Below are 21,100 nucleotides of genomic sequence, written 5' to 3'. Positions count from 1 at the left end.
TGCTGACTCTGTGCTCCCATCTGTCATCCTTTACCACAATGGGTAAACAACAGCTTTGAATTATTCTAAATGTCAACCTTGCTGCCCATTAGTTGATTGCTTTCTATTCTGTAAATACAGAGTTAGGCAGAATTGATTCTATCAGAGTGATATATCTCAGGTTGGAGTATAATATCCTACATACCTTAGATGCCTTGAAATTTCTGTAAGCTTAGGTTTTATAAGTGTATGCGGTTTCTTAAAATCCTGGCTTTCTTTTCCATCTGTCTTTTTTTTTTTTTTTTCCATTTATCCCTATATCATCTTAGGTTCAAAAAACCTTATCTGGTTAGACAACTTAGCCAAAATTCTAATGCTCATTAATCATTGAGGATATTAAATGCACAGCAAAACATCAATCATATTGTATTAGTTATTGGAACTTTACTTTTTTGGAAGGTATAATGTTTTCTTTTTAAATGTCATTTCCTCACATCAGACTGATATATACAGAGGTTACTGATTCAGTGAATCCCCCTAATTTCAAGTTTTGTAATTCAAGAACCCAGAAATTGTTCCCATGTTTCGATTCAATCCACCATGAATTGAGTATTGACTTTCCATGTCCTGTGGGGACAGTTTGAGATCTGGACCAACCCTAATTTTAAAAATGTTTTTGTACTTGCTCTGGTGCCTTGCTCTTCCACATTAGAGGGGCCCCCTCCCTTTGATTTCATTAAATGGATTTTCTTATGCAAGTCACTCAAAATTACATTCATAGGAACGATGCACTTTGATTTTATTTACTAAGAGCACCCAAAGTTTTAAGAAGTCTACTTTGAAAAATTAGTCCATAGCTTTATTTAGAAAGTTTCAAGGGAAATGCAAAGATGGATGATTTGTTAATGTATTGAACAAATATTTATCAAGCGCCTAGTGCACACCAGGCTGTGTTGTGGGCTGAGCAGATAACCATCGGTAAACTCCATGGTAGCCCACACAGAATTTCCATTCTAGCCTGTCATTTTGTTAGTTCCTACAAAGAAAAAGAAGATAATTTTTGAGCTTCAGGTAGAAGTTCAGAGTATTTTGAGCAAGACAGATCATATAAAAAATAATACCATGCTATAAATAGTATTGAAAACTGAAAGCAGCTTCTCTCCTTCTGTGTAGTTGACTCATTGACCCACTATGATTTAGCTTCCTAGAATTCCCTATAGCAGTGACTCTTTTACCTGAAAGGAGGGAAGGAGTCTGGAATAGGGGGACTCAGGAGTGTGAAGTCAAGGAAAATAACCAAGGATCTCTGTATCGAATAGTTTTGCTGGCTTACGTCCTCCAACCAAGACCAGATTTTCTTTATTTCAACTCAGTGATTTTTTTTTTAATCTGGTATTTAGACCTTCACAATTCACAAGGACTTGGGGTTTTTTCCACTTTGTCTTTCTAGTGAAGTTTTTCTTAACTTCCAGGAGCCAACAGAAGTGGTTTCCCTTTTGTCTTACACTAGTCTCTCTCTTTGTTGGCATCTTTCTGTCTCTCATTGTAATTGTGAATTCAGGTATTGCTACTTAAATATCTTATAAACTTTGACTTTGTATGATATTTACATTTTTTCTTAAATTACATATTTTTCCTTTTATGCTTCTAATGGGATGACAGACCTCATTGAAGTATAAGAGGTCAGTGTTAATATTTTGAATGAAACAGTTACTTACATTTAAAAAAAATCCAACTGTATGAGCAGCCTGCATTTTTAAGTACTTGAATTTTCTTGAGGATCTTATCCTAGAGTGTGTGTACCCCAGCGCATGCCCCTTTGAAAAGATTATAAACTATGCATGCCAAAGAGAATTCCCAGTTTGAGAAGAGGCTATGAGATTCCTGATATGTTAATTCTTTTCAGAATTGAAAGGACAATGTTTTGAAGCATTTATCTTCTTCGGTGTTTCAGGCTGACCACAGTGTAGATGTCCATACTGAAGATGATGATGATGGGGAATTAGCATTATGGTCTCCTGAAGTCAAGATAGTTGAACTTGTAAAAGATCATAAAGGCTTGGGATTCAGCATTTTGGATTACCAGGTATAAAAATCTATATTGAGTTTCTGGAGGGATTTTTTTGTTTTAAAGGTATGTGAAAAAGTAATTATTTAAGGCACCCACTAGGGAAAACTGAATGATTTGATGTATCATCCAAAGACAGGTGTTAAAATTCCCATTGTTACCTTTGCAACTGGTAGCTTTCTTAGTGAATAAAATGATGGGTGATATAATAATTGAATAGTGAGGGAAGCAATAGTTTTATACCCATGGATGCTTTTAGAAACTGGAGCTTGAAGAATTTTTAAAAATTATTTATTTTGAGAGAGAGAGAGAGAAAGAGAGAGAGAGAGAGAATGTGAGCAGGGGAGGGGCAGGGAAAGAGGGAGAGAGAAAATCCCAAGCAGGCTCCTCTCTGTCAGTGTGGAGCCCGATGACGGGCTCAGCCTCACGACCGCAAAACCACAACCCAAGCTGATATCAAAAGTCCAATGCTCAACCAACTGAGCCACCTAGGTGACCCTTCAAGAATTTTTTTATATGGAGGGATTGTTTTCCCCAGCTTAAAAAAATTTTTTTTAAAAATATTATTTATTTTTGAAAGAGAGAACAGGGGAGGAGCAGAGAGAGAAGGAGACACAGAATCTGAATCAGGTTCTAGGTTCTGGGCTGTCAGCATGGAGCCCGACACGAGGCTCGAACCCACAAACCATGAGATCATGACCTGAGCCAAAGTTGGATGCTCAACTGACTGAGCCACCCAGCTGCCCCTTCCCCAGCTTTATTGAAATATGTTTCACATACCATAACATTCATGCATTTCAGGCATGCCATTTGGTTGTTTTTAGTATATTCAGAGTTGTGCAACCATCACCACAGTCTTAATTTTAGAACACTTCATCACCGCAGAAAGAAACCCCATCCACATGATAGTCATTCATTCCTAATTCTCTCTTCTCTCTCCCCTTCACATGAAGGTTTTTATTGTTTTGCTTTTCTGTTAACAGAAATGTTCTTGGTGAAATTATGTATTTGTATTTAATATAGGACACATGACATTTATTTATATGTACTCCAATTATAATTAGAGTCAAGTCACTAATGTATTTGGGAGGAGGTGTGTGTGAAAGATCCCAATAAGACATCTATCTATATGTTGTATCAGTTTACCAGTTTACAGTATTTTTAGACCTTCTGATTATCATGGGGAATTTAGAACTGTTGGCAAAAAAGCTCTTCACTTTTAAGATGCATATTTTAATACTTTACTGCTGCCTAAACACATTGTGGTTTAATAAAGCAAAATGTACTCTATCAAAGCACATAAAATGCCAAGTGATATAAAAATCAATTTTTTTAATATAATAAGGCATTCGGGAACAGATTAAAAGAAAAATACTTTGAGCATTATGTAAGAACATTAAATTCCATATTTAGGCAGTATGATTTAAGATTACTGAAATAGATTGTTCATTTTTGCTGGCATATTTCTATGCCAGATAACCCTCTCTGTTATTAGAACTTTTCTTTGGAATATTACTGAATTATGATTTGCTGATTCTAAATAATGCATAATTGGGGAGATATTTTTATCAAGAAGTATCAATACTGTAAGATTCTAGAAGCTTATATATTGGTTAATATAAGGACATATAAAACAAATTTTAGGCACTACCTCAATTTTTCTTCCCCCGTATATCCTTATTACCTACCATATGGTAAATGATAAATATTTGCAGAATATTTTAAACTGAATAAAGAGAGCGCATGTGTGTGTGGGGGGGGGGAGGGGCAGAAAGAGAGGGAGAGAGAGAATCCCTCTGACAGTGCAGAGCCCAATGCAAGGCTCATACCCACAAACCGTGAGATCGTGACCTGAGCAGAAATCAAAAGTCTGACGCTCAAATGACAGAGCCACACAGGCACCTCTAGGTTAGCCAAAATTAACTGGAACTAAATGAACACATCCAACGAAATTTATTATTTACCATTTTGATCATTAGGATTTAGTTTAGAAAACACCTTTCAGATGTAGTGTTAGATATTCAGGTACATTTCCATTATCATTGGAGCTATATGTATTTGCATTATTACATAAGGTATTAAAATGGTCATGCTTACCCTCTTAAATGACATTATCTGCAAGCTTTATATTTTGAATATTGCCCATGTTAAAGCAGAGAAGTGTTTCAGAAATAAAAACCAAACCAAACTTCAGTAAAGGATAGAAAGAAAAGTTTGATAGTCCTTAAGAATTTAACCTCTAGTTAACAGAAGAATTCTTTTAGCAGTTCTGAGCTTTACACTTAAAAATAGTTCCAAATATGGAAAATTTCTTTCTTCACCACATTCCTGTAGGTATGACATGTAGCATACCTTGGTTTTTTGAAATTTTATTTTTATTTATAAAATTCTAGGGGCACCTGGGTGACTCAATCAGTTAAGCATTGGACTCTTAATTTCGGCTCAGATGGTAGTCTCACAGTTGTCAGATTGAGCCCCATGTGGGCTCTGTGCTGGGCATGGAGGCTGCTGCTTAGAATTCTCTCCTCTCTCTTTCTGTCCCACCCTTGCTTATGCTCGCTCTAGCGTGCACACTCTCTCTCTCTTTCTCTCAGAAAAAAAATGCTTACATATAAATGCCAATGAGGGGTACCTGCCTGGGTGGCTCAGTCGGTTAAGTGTCTGACTCTTGATTTCAGCTCAGAGCATAATCTCACAGTTGATGAGTTCGAGCCCTGTATTGGGCTCTGCGCTCACTGTGTGGAACCTGCTTGGGATTCTCTCTCTCCCTCCCTGCCCCCCCTCCCCCCACCCCACTCTGCTGCTCTCCCACTTGTGTATTCTCTCTCTCTCTCTCTCTCTGTCTCTCTCAAAATAAACTTAAAAAATAAAATAAAATTCTAGGTTTTTTCCCCATCTTCCTCATAATCATCATTATGTATACAGACATTTCTGCACAAATTATATAAAGTAATTTTGCTGCAAAAGAAGATTTAGATACTCCTTTTGCCTTTGTGCTTCTCAGAGAACTGATGGAAAAATATTTCATTTTTGAAATGCTACTTTGATTCATATTAAAGTGCTCAGCTTATTTACTTCTGTAGCTAACCCTTGGGAGAAAAAACATTCAATCTTGAACTGAACTTTTTTCTTAAGTCCATTTACTTACAGCTGTATTTGGCACGTTTTCACCATTTGTCAGTGGTATGTAGAACTATTAAACACTATGACATTTAGATGACACATAAACACAATTTAAAATTTGGTTTGGGGCAAGTTAATTAATTGGTTATATTGTCTCTTGTTGTAATTAGGTAATAAATTCTAAAGTTCAAACATTTTTTGCAAGGCCAGGTGAAGGTGTAGCAAAAGTCATGAAAGGCCGTGTTCCTGGCTATTATTGTATTTAATATACCCTGTATGAATTTATTAGGTAGCTGAATAGGACCAATGCAAACCCACCCCCATCCCATTCCCCCTCTTAGTACATTTAGAATAAGAATACCGTAGAAACATTTTGGCCACCGGAGGAAAGTTTTAGGACAGTGGGAGAGCTTCCCGGTGGTAAAGGACTGCATTAGCAGTATTGAAGAGATTGAAAATTTACTTTGCAATAGTAATTTCTCACCAGTTTTACTCTAGAATAGTAAGAACTTTCTCAAGAACCTGACTAAATGATATACAGCATCTGTTGTACTGGTACTTATGCAATTTCTTCATCTATAAAATGGGTTTATGTCTAGCTCAAAGGATTGGTGTGGATTAAGTAAATTAATGTGTAAAGAAGTGGGAAATGTTGACATTACGATGGGTATATGAATATCGATAATCATCCAACTTAGAAAATAAACTACAGAAGTCTTGATATTGTCCTTTAATATATAGCCGTACTACAATATATTTGTACCCTGTCAATTTTAAGCCATCTATTTAGGAAAATTAATAAGTACATGCCTTTGTTTAGTGAAGTCTAAATTTAATTGTAAAATTAATTCTAAAATGCAGCCAACTCTTGATAAACCATATGTGAATTATCCAATTGTGGATTATTGGCCAGCAATTTGCTTTTTACATAAATTGAACTGAACCTTAGGAAAAGATGAGCGAGCAGATAAAGGATGCTGAATTGGCCATGGAACTGTGGGGTGGCTTCCTGGATAGGTGAAAGTCTGGAAATGCAAAGTGGAAATACATTTTCATGAAAGGCGTTTAAAACAGATTGGGACAAAGCAAAAGGAGATAGTGACAGGGAAGACATCGTAAATGTGATTCAGGTGGTAAGCCTCCTCATTAGATTTTAAGATAAAATGATACTAGCTTTATTGGCTGGGATTTGAATGGAGGTAGAATATTTATTAGTTTCAAATATTTCTAGGCACTACTCCATGTAGTGGCTAGTTAAAATCCTGTCCTATATGTGTACCATGTTAGAAGGGTCATTTGTCACTATAATATCATATCATGTAAGATAGTGCCATGGAAAACAGTGATGTGCCTAATTTATCAAGAACATGAATATAATGGCTTAACTGTATAATCTGTTTCTAAGCAACATAAAACTTCAGAAATTTTTTATAATTTTTTATGGTATAATTTCTTGCCAGTTTCTAGATGTGGTTTACATATTGCGCTCGAGTTATCTTTGTCTCAGTTGCGTAATGCCTTTATTCCTTGGAATAGTACTAATACTCATACTAATCCTAATATTAATACAACTAAAACTAATACAAATCCAGTAATAATCGCTAACGTTTACTGAGTGTTTACTGTTTGCTGGGCATTGTTCTGATTGTTTTACGTACGTATTCCTTGCAAGAACCTTATGGACTAGGTGCTATTATTATTTATTTTTTTAATGTTTTATTTAATTTTGAGAGAGAGAAAGAGACGGAGCGTGAGTAGCGGAGGTGAAGAGAGAGGGAGACTGAATCTGAAGCAGGCTCCAGAGTTTGAGCTGTCAGCACAGAGCCCAATGCTGGTCTCAAACCCACGAACCATGAGATCATGACCTGAACTGAAGGCAGACGCCTAACCAACTGAGCCATCCAGATGTCCCATGACTTTTTTGTTTTTAATGTTTATTTATTTTTGAGAGAGAGAGAGAGAGCTGAGCAGGGGAGGGGCAGAGAGGGAAGGAGACACAGAATCTGAAGCAGGCTCCAGGTTCTGAGCTGTCAGTACAGAGCCCGACACAGGGCTCGAACTCATGAACCATGAGATCGTGACCTGAGCCGAAGTTGGACGCTCAACTGACTGAGCCACCAAGGTGCCCCAAGAGTAGGTGCTATTATCCTCATTTTTGAAGTGAGGAACCTGAGGCACAGAGAGGTTACATAACTAGTCCAAGTTCACACAGCTAGTATGTGGCAGAACTAGAATTTGAACTCAAGCAGTTGGCTCCCAGAATCTATGCTTTTAGCTACCGTATTATGCTGCTTCTTTCATGATGCATGCATTTTATTACAGGAGATCTTTGTACTAAATTTATTACAGCAGATCTTCCTGTTTTTCCAGCTTGCAAAAAAATTTCATATCTTAAAGATAAGTTGCTAGATAGTATTCTCATTTTTAATGCTTATCTGTAAGTTTAGTAAGTATTAAAAATTAATATAGTGTCCTCATACACATTTTCTAAGAGCTAGTGTTTATTGTTTCCAATGAAAATAATTACAAATTTAAGTATCCTAAATTAGTGCTACTAATTTGTTGTGGGCTAGTGTTCAATAATGAAGCAATTATTAGGTAGTCTGAGTCTGTAATTTTTAATTTCTACCAAAAATCTTGAAATAAATTTAGAATTGTGTGGATTTCACCTTAGGTTGACCTTACGTATTAAAGACGGCAAGTGGATATTTTCTGGTGTTTTGATTTATGTTGAACTTCGAATAACCCCTCATGATTATAATTCACTGGAAATGTTTGACATTAGCCAATTTTTGAACATTAGCCATGATATTGCCATTCTTAGTACTTTTGAATTTCAGTGATTTAGAAGGTAAAATTTATTAACCAATAATTCTCCTTCCTCCCACATCCCAGTCCTCGTGTCTCTCCCCTCCTGATATGGACAGACTCAATTTTTGCCAAAGCCGATATTTTTAAAAGACTTTGGGTTTATCTCAGACTCTAAGATAGATAAAAAAAGAAAGCATAATAGCACAGCCATTGAGAGGTGATTCACACATAAATACTGTTAGCGATATTTTAAAAAGTTGTTTGAAAGACCAAAGACGAATGATGATTCGTTAAAAATAATAGTGAAAATATTCCTCTGTATAAAAAAAAGATTAATTTTTCTTAACAGAAGAAATGGGTTATAAAGCCCAAAGAGTATGAATATGAATGACTATAGTATTGCTGAGTCTTGGATATGGTATGGCTTAGTGTTTGTTAGAAAAACTTAGTATGTAGTGTTTGCCTTTTTCCTAACTCCATTAGATGAATTCTCTTTAAAAGATTTAAAAAGTTATAGGAAGAGATTGTGTAAATTTCATGTATTTGTCACTAAATTGGCTTTATTCTAATTTTTTTAATGTTTATTATTTATTTTTGAAAGAGAGACCGAATGTGAGAAGGGGAGGGGGAGAGAAAGGAGACACAGAATCCTAAGTAGGCTCCAGGCTCTGAGCTGTCAGCACAGAGCCTGACGCAGGGCTCGAACTTATCGTGAGATCATGACCTGGGCCAAAGTTGAACACTCCATTGACTGCACCACCCAGGTGCCCCTAAATTGGCTTTTTTCTTATATGTGCAACAGAATGACTTCCTCTGAACTTAAGGAATGTTTTTAAAATAAGTAATACATACATATGGCATAAAAATTCAAAGTACATAAAGGTATCCTGTGAAAAGTAAATCTACCTCTGACCATAGTCCCTTCACTTCTCCTAGATAAAAACTCCTGTTTTTCTTGTCTATCCTTTCAGAGATATATTATACATACAAAGTAATAAAAGTAGTAGTTTAAAAAAAATTTTTTTACATATAAATGGAGTATGTCAAACATACTTTAAACACATTGCGTTTTATCTCAGTTATATGTTCTTTCATTTTGGTATTTATAGATCTATGTAATTCTTTTTAATAACCGCATAGTATATTATTGTTGATGTATAGTAATTTATTTAACCAATCTCCTGTACCTATTTAGTGGGCATTTCAAATGTAGCTATAGTGGATATCCTTGTCATACTCTTTTGTAAAAAGGTGGGGATGATTCTTAGGATGAATTCCTAGAATTGCTCATCAAAAGAGCACATATCTTTTAAATTTTGGTACATTTTTACTAAATTGCTTGCATATAACCATTTGTGAGACTCCTATGTATTTAGACTACTTAAAATTGATGCCTTCTTATGTAGTGTCGTTTCATTAATTAGATAATTCTCTGGAAAACAAAGCAGGTGCCTAATTCATGAATTTGCTAATGATTTTCCATGCTATGGACAGATTAATAAGTGATAGCGGGGCGCCTGGGTGGCGCAGTCGGTTGAGCGTCCGACTTCAGCCAGGTCACGATCTCGCGGTCCGTGAGTTCGAGCCCCGCGTCGGGCTCTGGGCTGATGGCTCAGAGCCTGGAGCCTGTTTCCGATTCTGTGTCTCCCTCTCTCTCTGCCCCTCCCCCGTTCATGCTCTGTCTCTCTCTGTCCCCAAAATAAATAAACGTTGAAAAAAAAAAATTTAAAAAAAAAAAAAAAAAATAAGTGATAGCAACGTATAACTATTCATTTTGTTTCGACTTTATATTGGCAGTAATTGTTGTATTTACTTTAAAAATTTTAATGTTTATTTATTTTTGAGAGAGAAACAGAACGTGAGTGGGAGAGGGGCAGAAAGAGAGAGAGAGAGAGAGAGAGAGAGAGACACACACACACACACACACACACACACACACACACACACAGAATCCAAAGTAGGCTTCAGGCTCTGAGCTGTTAGCATGGAGCCTGACCTGGGGCTCGAACTCACAAACTGTGAGATCATGACATGAGCTCCGGTCAGACGCTTAACTGACTGAGCCATCCAGGCATCCCGGCAGTAATTAATTTATTGATTTTTGAAGCTAAGGGCATAAATGGTTTATATTCATACAATGCTGCTAGTGCCCAAAAGTCTGTTCCTATTTCTTCTATCAGTTTTAATCTTGTTTATGAGAAAACTTGAGTTTATAAAGAGAAGCAATTAAGGATTTTAATTTTTGCTATTTTAGGTGAATGCTGTTAAGAATACATAGTGTTCACTAACTTGTGGAAGACCAGTATCTTTGTGTTCTTATTAGGCGATTAGTTCATAGACTTTAAGATATAGAATTAGATAGGTATCAACATAATTTTAACATATAATACAGCCTATGTTAGTAATATTAAAAAGCCAATTACAAACCTACACTAATTCCAGAATCTAAGACACGGAGGATATACTATATAGCTACACTTTCATGCTCAAGGGATCTCATAACATGGACACCAATATCTTGTTGATTTTTTCTTTTGTTGCTTATGTCTTTTTTTTTTTAAAGGAGTTCTTTGGGTTTACTTCACCCAGGTAGGATTAAGACAGTAAGACTAAGAAAAATGCCATCAATCTGCTACTAATGGTCATATACATGTTCTCATAAATATATCCTCCTATAGCTTGCTGTTGAACAAACCACACATCTGCATTTAAAGGTCACTTTTGCTTAATGGAACTTGGGACTGATAAAGGCTATTCTGTGCTCATCCCTGATTCTTGTCCACATTTATTTTTATTAACATCAAAGTACTGTAAGCTTCAGTGCCAACTGGGGTGAAGATTTCTTTTCACAGAGGATTTGCTCCCTTTCCCTCTATGGGAAAGTTCTGTATCCTTTAAATCATTTTAAGCTGCTTCATTTGAAAAATAATTCTTAGTAGTGTGTTCATGGAGTGGATTGATTGTGGCTAGTGGGGAAATTCTCTCATGGCTTAAAGATTGCTTTTCAAGCCTGCGAAGTGGGTGAATGAAGGGAGCCCACTCCTGGTGTGTGGAGTTTGTACTGTGCTCAGGATGATGACTGACTTCCAAAAACCACAGTTCAGCAAGACTAAAGGCATCAGGAGACCAGAAGCCACTTAATAAGAGATCAAAGAGGCTGTGTGTATATCAGCTTGAAATCCAGATAGTACAGATCAAAAGCTTGCCTTAGCGAGGCAGCTGCAGGGGGATGAAGTTAGCAGGAGGCCCCAAAGATCTTAAGTCAGGCCTGATGTTGAACTTTACGGGAATTTCATGGCTCCTCTGGAATACGAATTTGGCAAAAAAAAAAAAAAAAAAAAAAAAAAAAATCCCATTGTGTCTAATGGTGGGGAGAGAGAATAGAGGGATAGAGGGCAGGGAGCAAATGCTGGTCAGCTGGTTGGTGCTTTCTAATAGGGTGGCTCCCCTTTTAACAAATGTTTCTGCTTTGTACTAGAAGGCAATGCTGAGGAGGAGGAGATCCTGTAAATGGTATATTTGTCATATTACCTTTCATGAGTATTTCACAAATAGCCAAACTGTAAATATTAGTGTTTACGAAACAACCACAGAGAGCTGATTTACTGCAAAACCTGGTAATTACATCTATCTTGTGAAATGCTGAACATATTCCAGGAAGTTAGTGGATATCAGTGTAGCTATGTATCTGTTTCCCATGTAATTAAAAACAGAGTAATAACTCAAGAAACAATGTTGGTCTAAAGAAGAAATTCGTTCTTCAGAGCTATTTCATGCCCCGTCTTCCCCTACCTCTGCGTGTGGGTGTCTTGTAGAAGTCCTCACTTGGTTGTGATGTCAGCCTCGAGAGTCATGGCAGTAGATGACCGTCATAGCCCTTCCTAGAGTATGGCAGAAAGAGTGAATCAAAAACACCAACAGGTATTGAGAATCTGTTTTCCCAAGGCATGGTGATTTGTACTGCTCTGCCCTGTGTGTGGGTGTCATTTGGAGCCAGGCAGTGATCCAGAGAAGCCATGCTATTCCCAGTGAGGGCTGGGAAGTGTGCTGCCTCCTTCTGGTACCAAAGGCCTAATTTGTTAATGATGCATGAAAGGGGATTGGCTGCCTGATCTTTACATACCATGTTCTAGGGCTCAGGTTTCCCTTTCAGCTGTTCCCTTCCTATTTTACTTTAGTCAGATGTTACATTCACCCGTATGCCACTGTGAACACACAGGATGGTTAACAGCACTAGCTTAGGAGTCAGGACCAGGATTTTCATTCTGGCTGTGACTCCCTAGGACTTTGGACAGGCTTGTTAGTCTTCCTTATTCTCAGTTTACTAAAATAATAATCTCTAAGATAGAAATCGTATTTGCCTTATAAAGTTATAAATATTAAATAAAAGATGCATATAAATGCCCACACTTTCTAGGCATAAAATAATATGTTACCAGTTACTGAAAAATGATGACGACTCTAAAACATAGAATCTGAGCACACAGTGACTATACCTGTTACTCATTGTCTCCCTCAAAAAAAAAAATTATTGTTCAGGGGCACCCGAGTGGCCCAGTTGGTTAAGAGGCTGACTTTGGCTCAGGTCATGATCTCACTGCTCGTGAGTTCAAGCCCCGCGAGCCCCATGTCAGAATCTGCTATGAGCGCAGAGCCTGCTTCAGATCCTCTGTCTCCCTCTCTCTGTCCCTTCCCCGCTCTCACATGCGTGCTCACTCTCTTTCTTTCAAAAATAAATAAACATTTAAAAAAAGTGTCCATTTAGTATGACCTAGTATGGGGCATATAAAGATGAAAAGAGATATTAAAGAACTTTAACAAATATATACTGAGTATCTTCTATGGCAGGCACTGTTCTAGACAGGAAGAAGATAGTAGTGAACAAAGTAAATCATAGACTCTGTGTCCTCATGGAATTTAAATTCAATCGGGAGTAGAGAGTCAGTGGATAAATAAACATATGTTAAATATAATAAAGGGAACAGACTTGAGAACAACTCTGTACAATACATTATGGTTTTAGTGGTGCTGGAAGTAAGACTGAGACTCTGTGATGATTGTTTCTTAGGATTCAGAGGGGCCTCACAGGGAACTGAGGTATGCCTTGTAGACAAACAGGTAGTGGGCACTCCAGGCACAGGAATTTCCTGTCCTAGAATTGATTACTTGGCCCTTATATCAAGTCTTTTTTTCTTTAGTATCTGTTAACTATGTATCTAAATTTGTGAGTTTTATTCCTTTTAATGAAAAATCCTTTGAGAAACTTTGTGTTCTCATATTTTATATGAAAAACAGGACTCACATTTCACATGGTAAAAATAGTAATTATGAATTATGTACTGCTTACTCTGTGTTGCACATTAAGGCCTCGATATACACATAAACTGATTTAATCATCCCTACCACCCCATGAGGTAGGTCCTGTAATCATCTTCATTTTATGACTTAGGAAAATGGCAAGAGGTTAAGGAATTTGCTCAAGATCACCAATTAGTGGGTGGAGTTGGGCTCCTAAGTCTGTGCTCTAGTAGTGTGATAGGAACAACATTGATTCTTCATGACTGTGGCTTAACACAATGATAAAAGACAAAAAAATTTCCAGTTGTCTTTCCAGAGAAAAATACTTAACTACAATTCCAAAAGGTTTACTTGAGATCATTTCTGAATCTTGCGGTCCCTCGCCTCTACTCTTCCCACTTGGCCTGTGCTTTTGAGAGACCTGGCGGCTTTCTTACTACCAGAGAGTGCAAACTATGTGTGTTGCATCCTAGATTTTCCAGCAGGACTCTGTGGCCTTTTTTCCTGAACAGTTTCAGAGTTGGCAAAGTTTTATTCTGCACGTTGCATGCTACATACTACAGAGTATTGGTTGCCCTTTCAAGGATTAAAAAAAAAAAAATCACAGAATTTTTACTCAAGAGTGAATGGCATCCTGTGTCCTTGCTATGGCTATGCTTGTCAGCATACCTCCCAGCCTGGAGACAGCTCCTGTCTTTCAGTGTCTGCTTCAAGAGAGAAGGAGGGCTGAGGATGCCGTGCTGCTCTGAGCTTCTCTTCTGATGCAGAGATCTTCGTAACCTGGAGAGTGTAGGGTCAGCTCTTTATTTCCGTGTGTTACCACATAAGCATCATATCACAAATAGTTCAGTAGTTGATAGAACTGTTGGTTTAAATCACACATGCTCAGTTGAATTTAGAAGACTGTAAACTCAGTGGTAATTGTTAACTCCTCAATCTCCTATTTCCTACTGACTTCTCCATCATCATCTTCACAGTGATAACCATAGAATAGGATTAGCCCTTATGAAGTGCTTGCTGTGGACTTATAAAGCCCCTTATGTGACCTATGTCATTTAATGCTTTGCACAACTCTATGAAATCTGTACTGTTGTTCTTCCCAGTTACAGACGAGAAACCCAAGTCTCAGCTAGTATTTCTAAATGCTTAGGCTGAGAATGATTTGTATGGAAAATGAAAATAAATTCCAAAATTAACATTAGAAAAGCTTTTACAAATTTTATGTGTCTATACTTGCCCTGCATCATAGTAGCTTTCAATTTCTGTAGTTTTTTCCTTGGATGATATTGCAATATTTATTTATAAATTCATTTTCTACTTAGAAAATTGTTTGTAAAATGCACATATCATAAAATTTACCATCTTAACCATTTTTAAGTGTGCAGTCCCATAATGTGAAGTATATTCACATTTCAACCAATGGCATTTTTTTTCAGCTACTGTAATTTTAATAGAGGGTATGAGTCTGTACTTGAGTACTACTGTCTGCCTAGTGGACTTTCCAGACAAATGAGGGGACTTACAGATAAAGAACATTTGTGTGGTTGATTTTGTTTTATTTTCCTTAAAACCAGCAAAAGTCCTGGGCCAGGAGGGAATGGGAAACAATTACAGCATGACAAAAAATTTTCAGTAGATGAAACCTTCAAGCAACAGATCTAATATCCAAGGAAAATATCTAATCAGAGACTAGAGGGGGATAAAAGAAAGCAATAGTCTTCAAGAAGCAATTTCCATGGGACTCCTGGTTGAACCATTTAAATTATTATAGGGCTTAAAATAGACTTGAAGTACCAAGCTATGCAGAATAAAATTATGTGCAAGCTTCTGTATTTTTTTTTCCTGTTTGCAATATATTTTGAATTTTTAGCAAGTTTCTCTGTCCAGTTCTCTTTCATTGCACTTTTAATTGCCTCACATGCTGTGCTTACTGTGCTGCTCAGGGACTGTTCGGTTCTATGTATGATGCATGGAAAAATCTATTCTTAATGCCTAATGGTATTTAGGAAGTAATAAGACACAAGAAGCCAGGAACCATATCAGTTTAATCTATCTTGAGTGCACTGAATGTATTTTGTGGGTACTTTGAACACGATGGTGTTGCGGTAATTGGTACGATTAGTGTAATACTTGGCTATATTATAAAATAGTTAAAAATGGGATTAAATTCTAATAAGGTAGCTTGCCCATTATTCATCAAATCATTTATTTATTGCCTTGCATTCACTATAAATACATTTATTTCTCTTTCCTAAAAATAAATGCTTAGCTTGTTGGTCAAATCAGAAGCTCTTTCAGTATAATTAATTACATCCCACTATCTTAAACCAGAACTATGTTAGTGATTTTAATTCAAGTAATAGTCCCTGACATGTCTTTGTTGCAATCTAAAAATCGCAAAGGGAAAAACATAAGTTGTTTTAAGATTCAACTTATTAAAAAAAAAGGCACATGCCATAAACATTTTGTCATATGTTTCGTTTTGATGGTACAATATCCAGGAAGTTAGATCTTATGTAGTCATTGGCCTTTTTATGAGTTCTTAAAAGACCCCACTAACTGAAATTATGCCATATTTGTGACCAGAGTGTACATCTTTTTCATTACTGAAGCTGTGTTTTGAATTAACTTCCATCATTCCCTACTTTTTACAGTGGTTTTCTGAATGTTTTGGTAGAAATTAATGACAAATTTGACTCAAGATAGTCTGTCAAATTTAGTTACAGGATTTTGGAGTTGGGGAAACAGATCCTAACTGTCATGTATCCAGTGTTCTCATTTTACAATTGAAGAAACTGACTCAGAGAAATGAACTTCTGAAACTATACACAGCCAGGCTGGCACCAAGCTGGGGCTCAAAACTTGTCCCCTGACCTCTGATCCACACCCATCCTACCACTAGTGGATTGAATAGCTGTCTTCCTTGTCTTTGTCTCCTATGTGTATTTTCTCCTTAAAAAAAAAAAAAAAAAAAAAAAAAAACAACTTTGGATTCCTGTTTCCTGATTGACGTTGCTCACAATGGAAATTTTAATTCATGCCAGCTGTACCTCAGAGCTTCTGCAGATCACTGTTTTTTTTTTCCTGTGTGTGTGTGTAAAATAAACTTTCCTTTGCCTTTCTTTGTACCAGTTGCTTCTTCCGCCTACCTCCAGGATGGAGAAGTTAGTGGTCTCCCTTTTAAATTTAATGGTTTCTTTTAGTGTTCTCCATTTTAGTAACTTCCTTGAGATTGTTGAAAATCTACTTATTTACGTTTTAACTTAATGCTCTTTTGAGAGCAAAAATGTTTTTTTAATGTTTCTTTTATTTATCTTGAAAGAGAAAGTGTGAGCAGGGGAGGGGCAGAGAAAGAGAGAATCTCTAGCAGGTTCTGTACCATCAATGCAGAGCCCAATATGGGGCTCGATCTCGTGAACAGAGAGATCATGACCTGAGCCGAAATCAAGAGCTGGATGCTTAACCAACTAAACCACCCAGGCGCCCCTAATAATCTTTAGTTCAAATAATAATGGCCACATTTAAGAGTATGTTCTTCAAGAAACAAATATTTGCTGCTTGCTACTTTTATAGTTTTCTCTCAGTTGAACATTACTGATTTGGAACAATTCTCTGATCAAATATTTCATAGCTACCTACTTCATGTTACCCAGAAATTATGTAGATTCTTTAAAATTATCTTTGAAATATACTTCCTCACACTGATCTGAGTATTTGTGGAGTTAGGCTCAATAGCCTAATTCTGTGATAATGTATACCAAGACATTGAATTCATTGATTAGGATATCTGTTCATTTGTAGAGCACTTTCTATTTCATAATTGTTTAGGTTGTATTCCTAGTCTTTTTTTTTTTTTTTAATCATTTCATTTTGATGAAGGACTCCGGTAATATGGGAGAGCAGTTATTTTGGTGTGGTGAGCTGTACAGCAGCAAAGAACTTTAATAATTAAACTACTTAGAGTAATTAAATGTAGGATTAAGACTATATGACTTAACCATATTTCCTCTCATGAGTTTACATAGGCCAATTTTATATTTTAATATACTGTACTCAGTTAACAGTGTCAAAATTATCAAAGGTAAAGCAATTTATACACATTTTGAAAATTATTGAAGTGTAGTTGACATACAGTGTTATGTTAGTTTCAGGTGTACAATATAGTGATTTGCCAATTCTATACATTACTTATTGCTCATCATGATAATCGTAGTCACCATCTGACTCCATACAACAATATTACTGACTGAATATATTCCCTATGCTGTACTTTTTGTTTTTGTGACGTATTTGTTTTATAACTAACTGGAAGTTTGTACCTCTTAATCCCCTTCACCTATTTCACTGATCTTCCTTCCTACCTCCCATCTGGCAACCACAAGTTCTCTGTATTTGACAGTCTGTTTGTTTAATTTGTTTTTTAGATTCTACCTATAAGTGAAATCATATGGCATCTGTCTTTCTGTGTCTCACTTATTTCACTTAGCATAATGGCCATCCATGTTGTTGAAAATGGCAAGGTTTCATTCTGTTTAATGGCTGAGTAATATTCCACTGTATATATATACCACATTTGCTTTATTCATTCATCTATTGATGGACACTTGAGTTGCTTCCATATGTTGGCTGTTGTAAATCCCGGCAATGGGATTAGGGTATTTATTTTTAATTTTTTGAAGAACCTCCATACTGTTTTCCACAGTGGTTGCACCAATTTCTATTCCCACCAACAGTGCATGAGGGTTTCCTTTTCTCTACATCCTTGCCAACACTTGTCGCTTCTCATCTTTTCGATACTAGTCATTCTGACCAGGGTAGGATGATATTTCATTGTAGCTTTGATTTTCATTTCCCTAGTTATTAGTGATATTGAGCATCTTTTCCTGTGTCTGCTGGCCATCTGTATATGTTTTTTAGGAAAATGTTCAGGTCCTCTATCCATTTTTTAGTCAGTTTCTTTTTGGTGTTGAGTTGTGTAAGTTACGTATTTTGGATATTAACCCCTTATCAGATATATCATTTGCAAACACTTTCTCCCATTTGCTAGGTTGCCTTTTGTTTTGTTGATTATTTTTTTGCTGTGCTGAAGTTTTTCATTCTGGTATAGTCCCAATAGTTTATTTTTAGTTTTGCTTTCTCTTGCCTGAGGAGATACATCCATAAATACGTTGGTAACACTGATGTTTAAGAGATTACTGCCTGTGTTTTAAGAGTTTTATAGTTTTGGGTCTCACATTTAGATCTTTAATCCCTTTTGAATTTATTTTGTGTATGGTGTAAGAAAGCAGTCCTTTCATAGAGCATGTAACTGTCCAGTTTTCCCAGCACCATTTATTGAAAAGACTATTTTTTCCCAATTGTATATTCTTACAGCTTTTGTCTAGATTAATTGGCCATATAAGCATGGGTGTATTTCTGGGCTCTCTATCCTGTTCCATTGATCTATTAGACACAGGTTTTTATCTGAAATAAAATATGCTCTTTCTCAATGCCATTCTACTATAAAAATTCATATTCCATTTCCTTAATGCTTTTAAAAGTTAGGGTGTCAAATATAGAATTAAAAAATAATCAAAAAGTTGTTCTTTATTTTGAATTCATGTAGTAAGGTCATTGTTTACACCTTGATATCTATTTTTCTGCATTGGAGTAATACTACAAAGCATATACATGTTAAATGTCAGAATAGTCCAGGGTATACGTCTCATGTTCCTCTTTAAAAAATACCTCTTACTGATGCACTGGCCAATTTTATTAAATGTGACCACTTTTCTTGTTTATTTCTTCTCTCTAACATTCCCTGCTCCATGCCTTTCCAGTGAGCTTGCCGTCGCTGCTTGCTTGTATTGGTAGTTTTGCTTATGTGACAGCTTCATGGCTAGAGCTCCCCACATCTTCAGGTTGATAGCCGTCTCTCACAGAGCCTACATTTCAACTGAGCCACCATTCTGCCCCAGGTGATGCCCCTGCACCTTGTCTTATCTTATGTGAACTCTGATCTCTTTGATCTGTGGGAAGGTACACAAATATTCATATACTACGTTTTATAGACATTGTAGAAACTTGGAATCCTATCCATTTGGGCATAATTATTGTCACATGTATGTATCCCTTCATGTAAAGGTGTCTTCAGGTCACCAAATGAATGGATTCTTGAGAAAGTAGGTATAAATTAAAATTTGGCAAACAAATACATGTTTTATTTGTACATGGCAGCCAAGCTCTACATTCTGTGCTAACTTCATCAACTAGGTACTGATATATAAACCTGTAGTGGCCAAGTGTCATACGTAAGGGCCTCAGTTTACACACTTTGGCAAGGTAATAAATATATCTTCTATCAATTTGCCTTCTTTCAGTACTAATTTGTTTGGCAAGTACTTGAAGATAGGGAAGCTGCATCACTTAGTGGCTAAGAGTGTAAACCCTGGAACTTTACCAGGTGGATTAAATTCTGCCTCTGCCATTTCTCAACTGTGTGCCTTGGGTACTTTTCCTCTGTCTTAGTTTTCTCATCCTGAAAGTAGGGATAATAATGGTACTTACCTCATGGTGGTGTGAAGGTTAATAAATGAATTCTAGTAAGATTCCTAGAACATTCCTGGCATGGCAAACACTCAGTAAGTGCTAACCATTGTTGTTCCTATTCATATATGACGGGATGTGGCCTTTGCCTTTGACTTAACAGTCCAGTGAGGAGAGAGAAGGTAAATAGTTTGCCATTCAATATTTCAACTACTATTCAGTAGCTTCCATATGGCATTCACTTTAGTAGGTCCTGGAAATAAAGCAGCTAATAAGTAAACACACCCTCACTCTCATGAAGCTTATTTTTAATAGATAAGACAGTTAAAATAATTTCTGAAAAATGCCAGAAGTGTTATAATAGAGAAAATGCAAGGTGCCATGGATACATCTAACAAGCAGGAGACCCAACTTATTTTAAGAGATATGGGACAATAAGGAAAACTATATTATGACAAATGCTATATGGAAGTCCTCTTCTAGAATTAGGGGTATCACAAGAGGAGAAAGTCAGGGAAGGCTTCCCATTGGTGGAAACACTTGAGTGGACTCTGATGGTGAAAAGGTAGATAAGTGGCAGTGGAGCAGGGAAAGTATTCCTGGCAGATGGAATGGTTTGTCGGATGTCAGACAACGCATCAAAGCATTTCACAGTCGCTGGATTTCAGTAGTTCTGTATCTTTGGGACGATGTGCGGAGCAAATGGAAACGGGCAGTCTCACGTGTAGGGAGAGCGATAGGAGCCTAGACTCCTCTGCACATCTGAAGGAATTGCTCTCACAAGCAGTTAAGATATGGTCCGAAGGCAATTGGGTGTCACTGAAGTGTTTCAAACAGAGAAGAAATTATGACCACATTTTAAATTTAATTTTTATTTATTTTTTAAAATATTTATGTTTGAGGGGGAGAGAGAGAGCAAGAGCAAGTGAGGAAGGGAGGGGCAGAGAGAGGAGGACAGAGGATCCAGAGCAGGCTCCGCATTGACAGCAGACAGCCCCATGCAGGACTCAAACTCACAAACTGCAAGATCACGACCTGAGCCGCAGCCAGACGCTAATCGACTGGGCCACCCAGGCGCCCCTCATCACATTTTTATTGTTAAAGATCATTCTTTTATTTCTGTGGAAAATAAACTGATGGGAGCAAGAGTGGAGACAGTGAGACAAACAGTTGCAGAGGCAAGAAATAATGAGAAGCTGAACCAACTTAGTTGTGGTGGAAATGGAGAGAAAGGGTCAGGTAGAAAAGATAGAAGTTCAAATTGACATGCCTTAGCTAGCAACTCAGTGGAGGGGT

General features: G+C 36.8%; 1 protein-coding gene across 1 annotated transcript in view; it reads left to right on the top strand.

The window, feature by feature from the left end:
- The window catches only part of PATJ (PATJ crumbs cell polarity complex component), a 368,066-nt gene that overhangs the window by 82,916 nt on the left and 264,050 nt on the right, over positions 1–21,100 (top strand). The window contains exon 17 of the mRNA XM_047084721.1: positions 1,934–2,065. Coding sequence (XP_046940677.1) covers positions 1,934–2,065 — 132 coding nt within the window. The remainder of the gene's footprint in view (positions 1–1,933; positions 2,066–21,100) is intronic.

Source organism: Lynx rufus, unplaced genomic scaffold, assembly GCF_022079265.1.
Source record: "Lynx rufus isolate CCGP_SWC_20201006 ecotype Redwood Valley unplaced genomic scaffold, mLynRuf1.p SCAF_2, whole genome shotgun sequence".
Taxonomy (NCBI): Eukaryota; Metazoa; Chordata; class Mammalia; order Carnivora; family Felidae; genus Lynx; species Lynx rufus.
The sequence above is the reverse complement of the archived record's forward strand: the minus strand, read 5'-3'. Positions and strand labels throughout refer to the sequence as shown.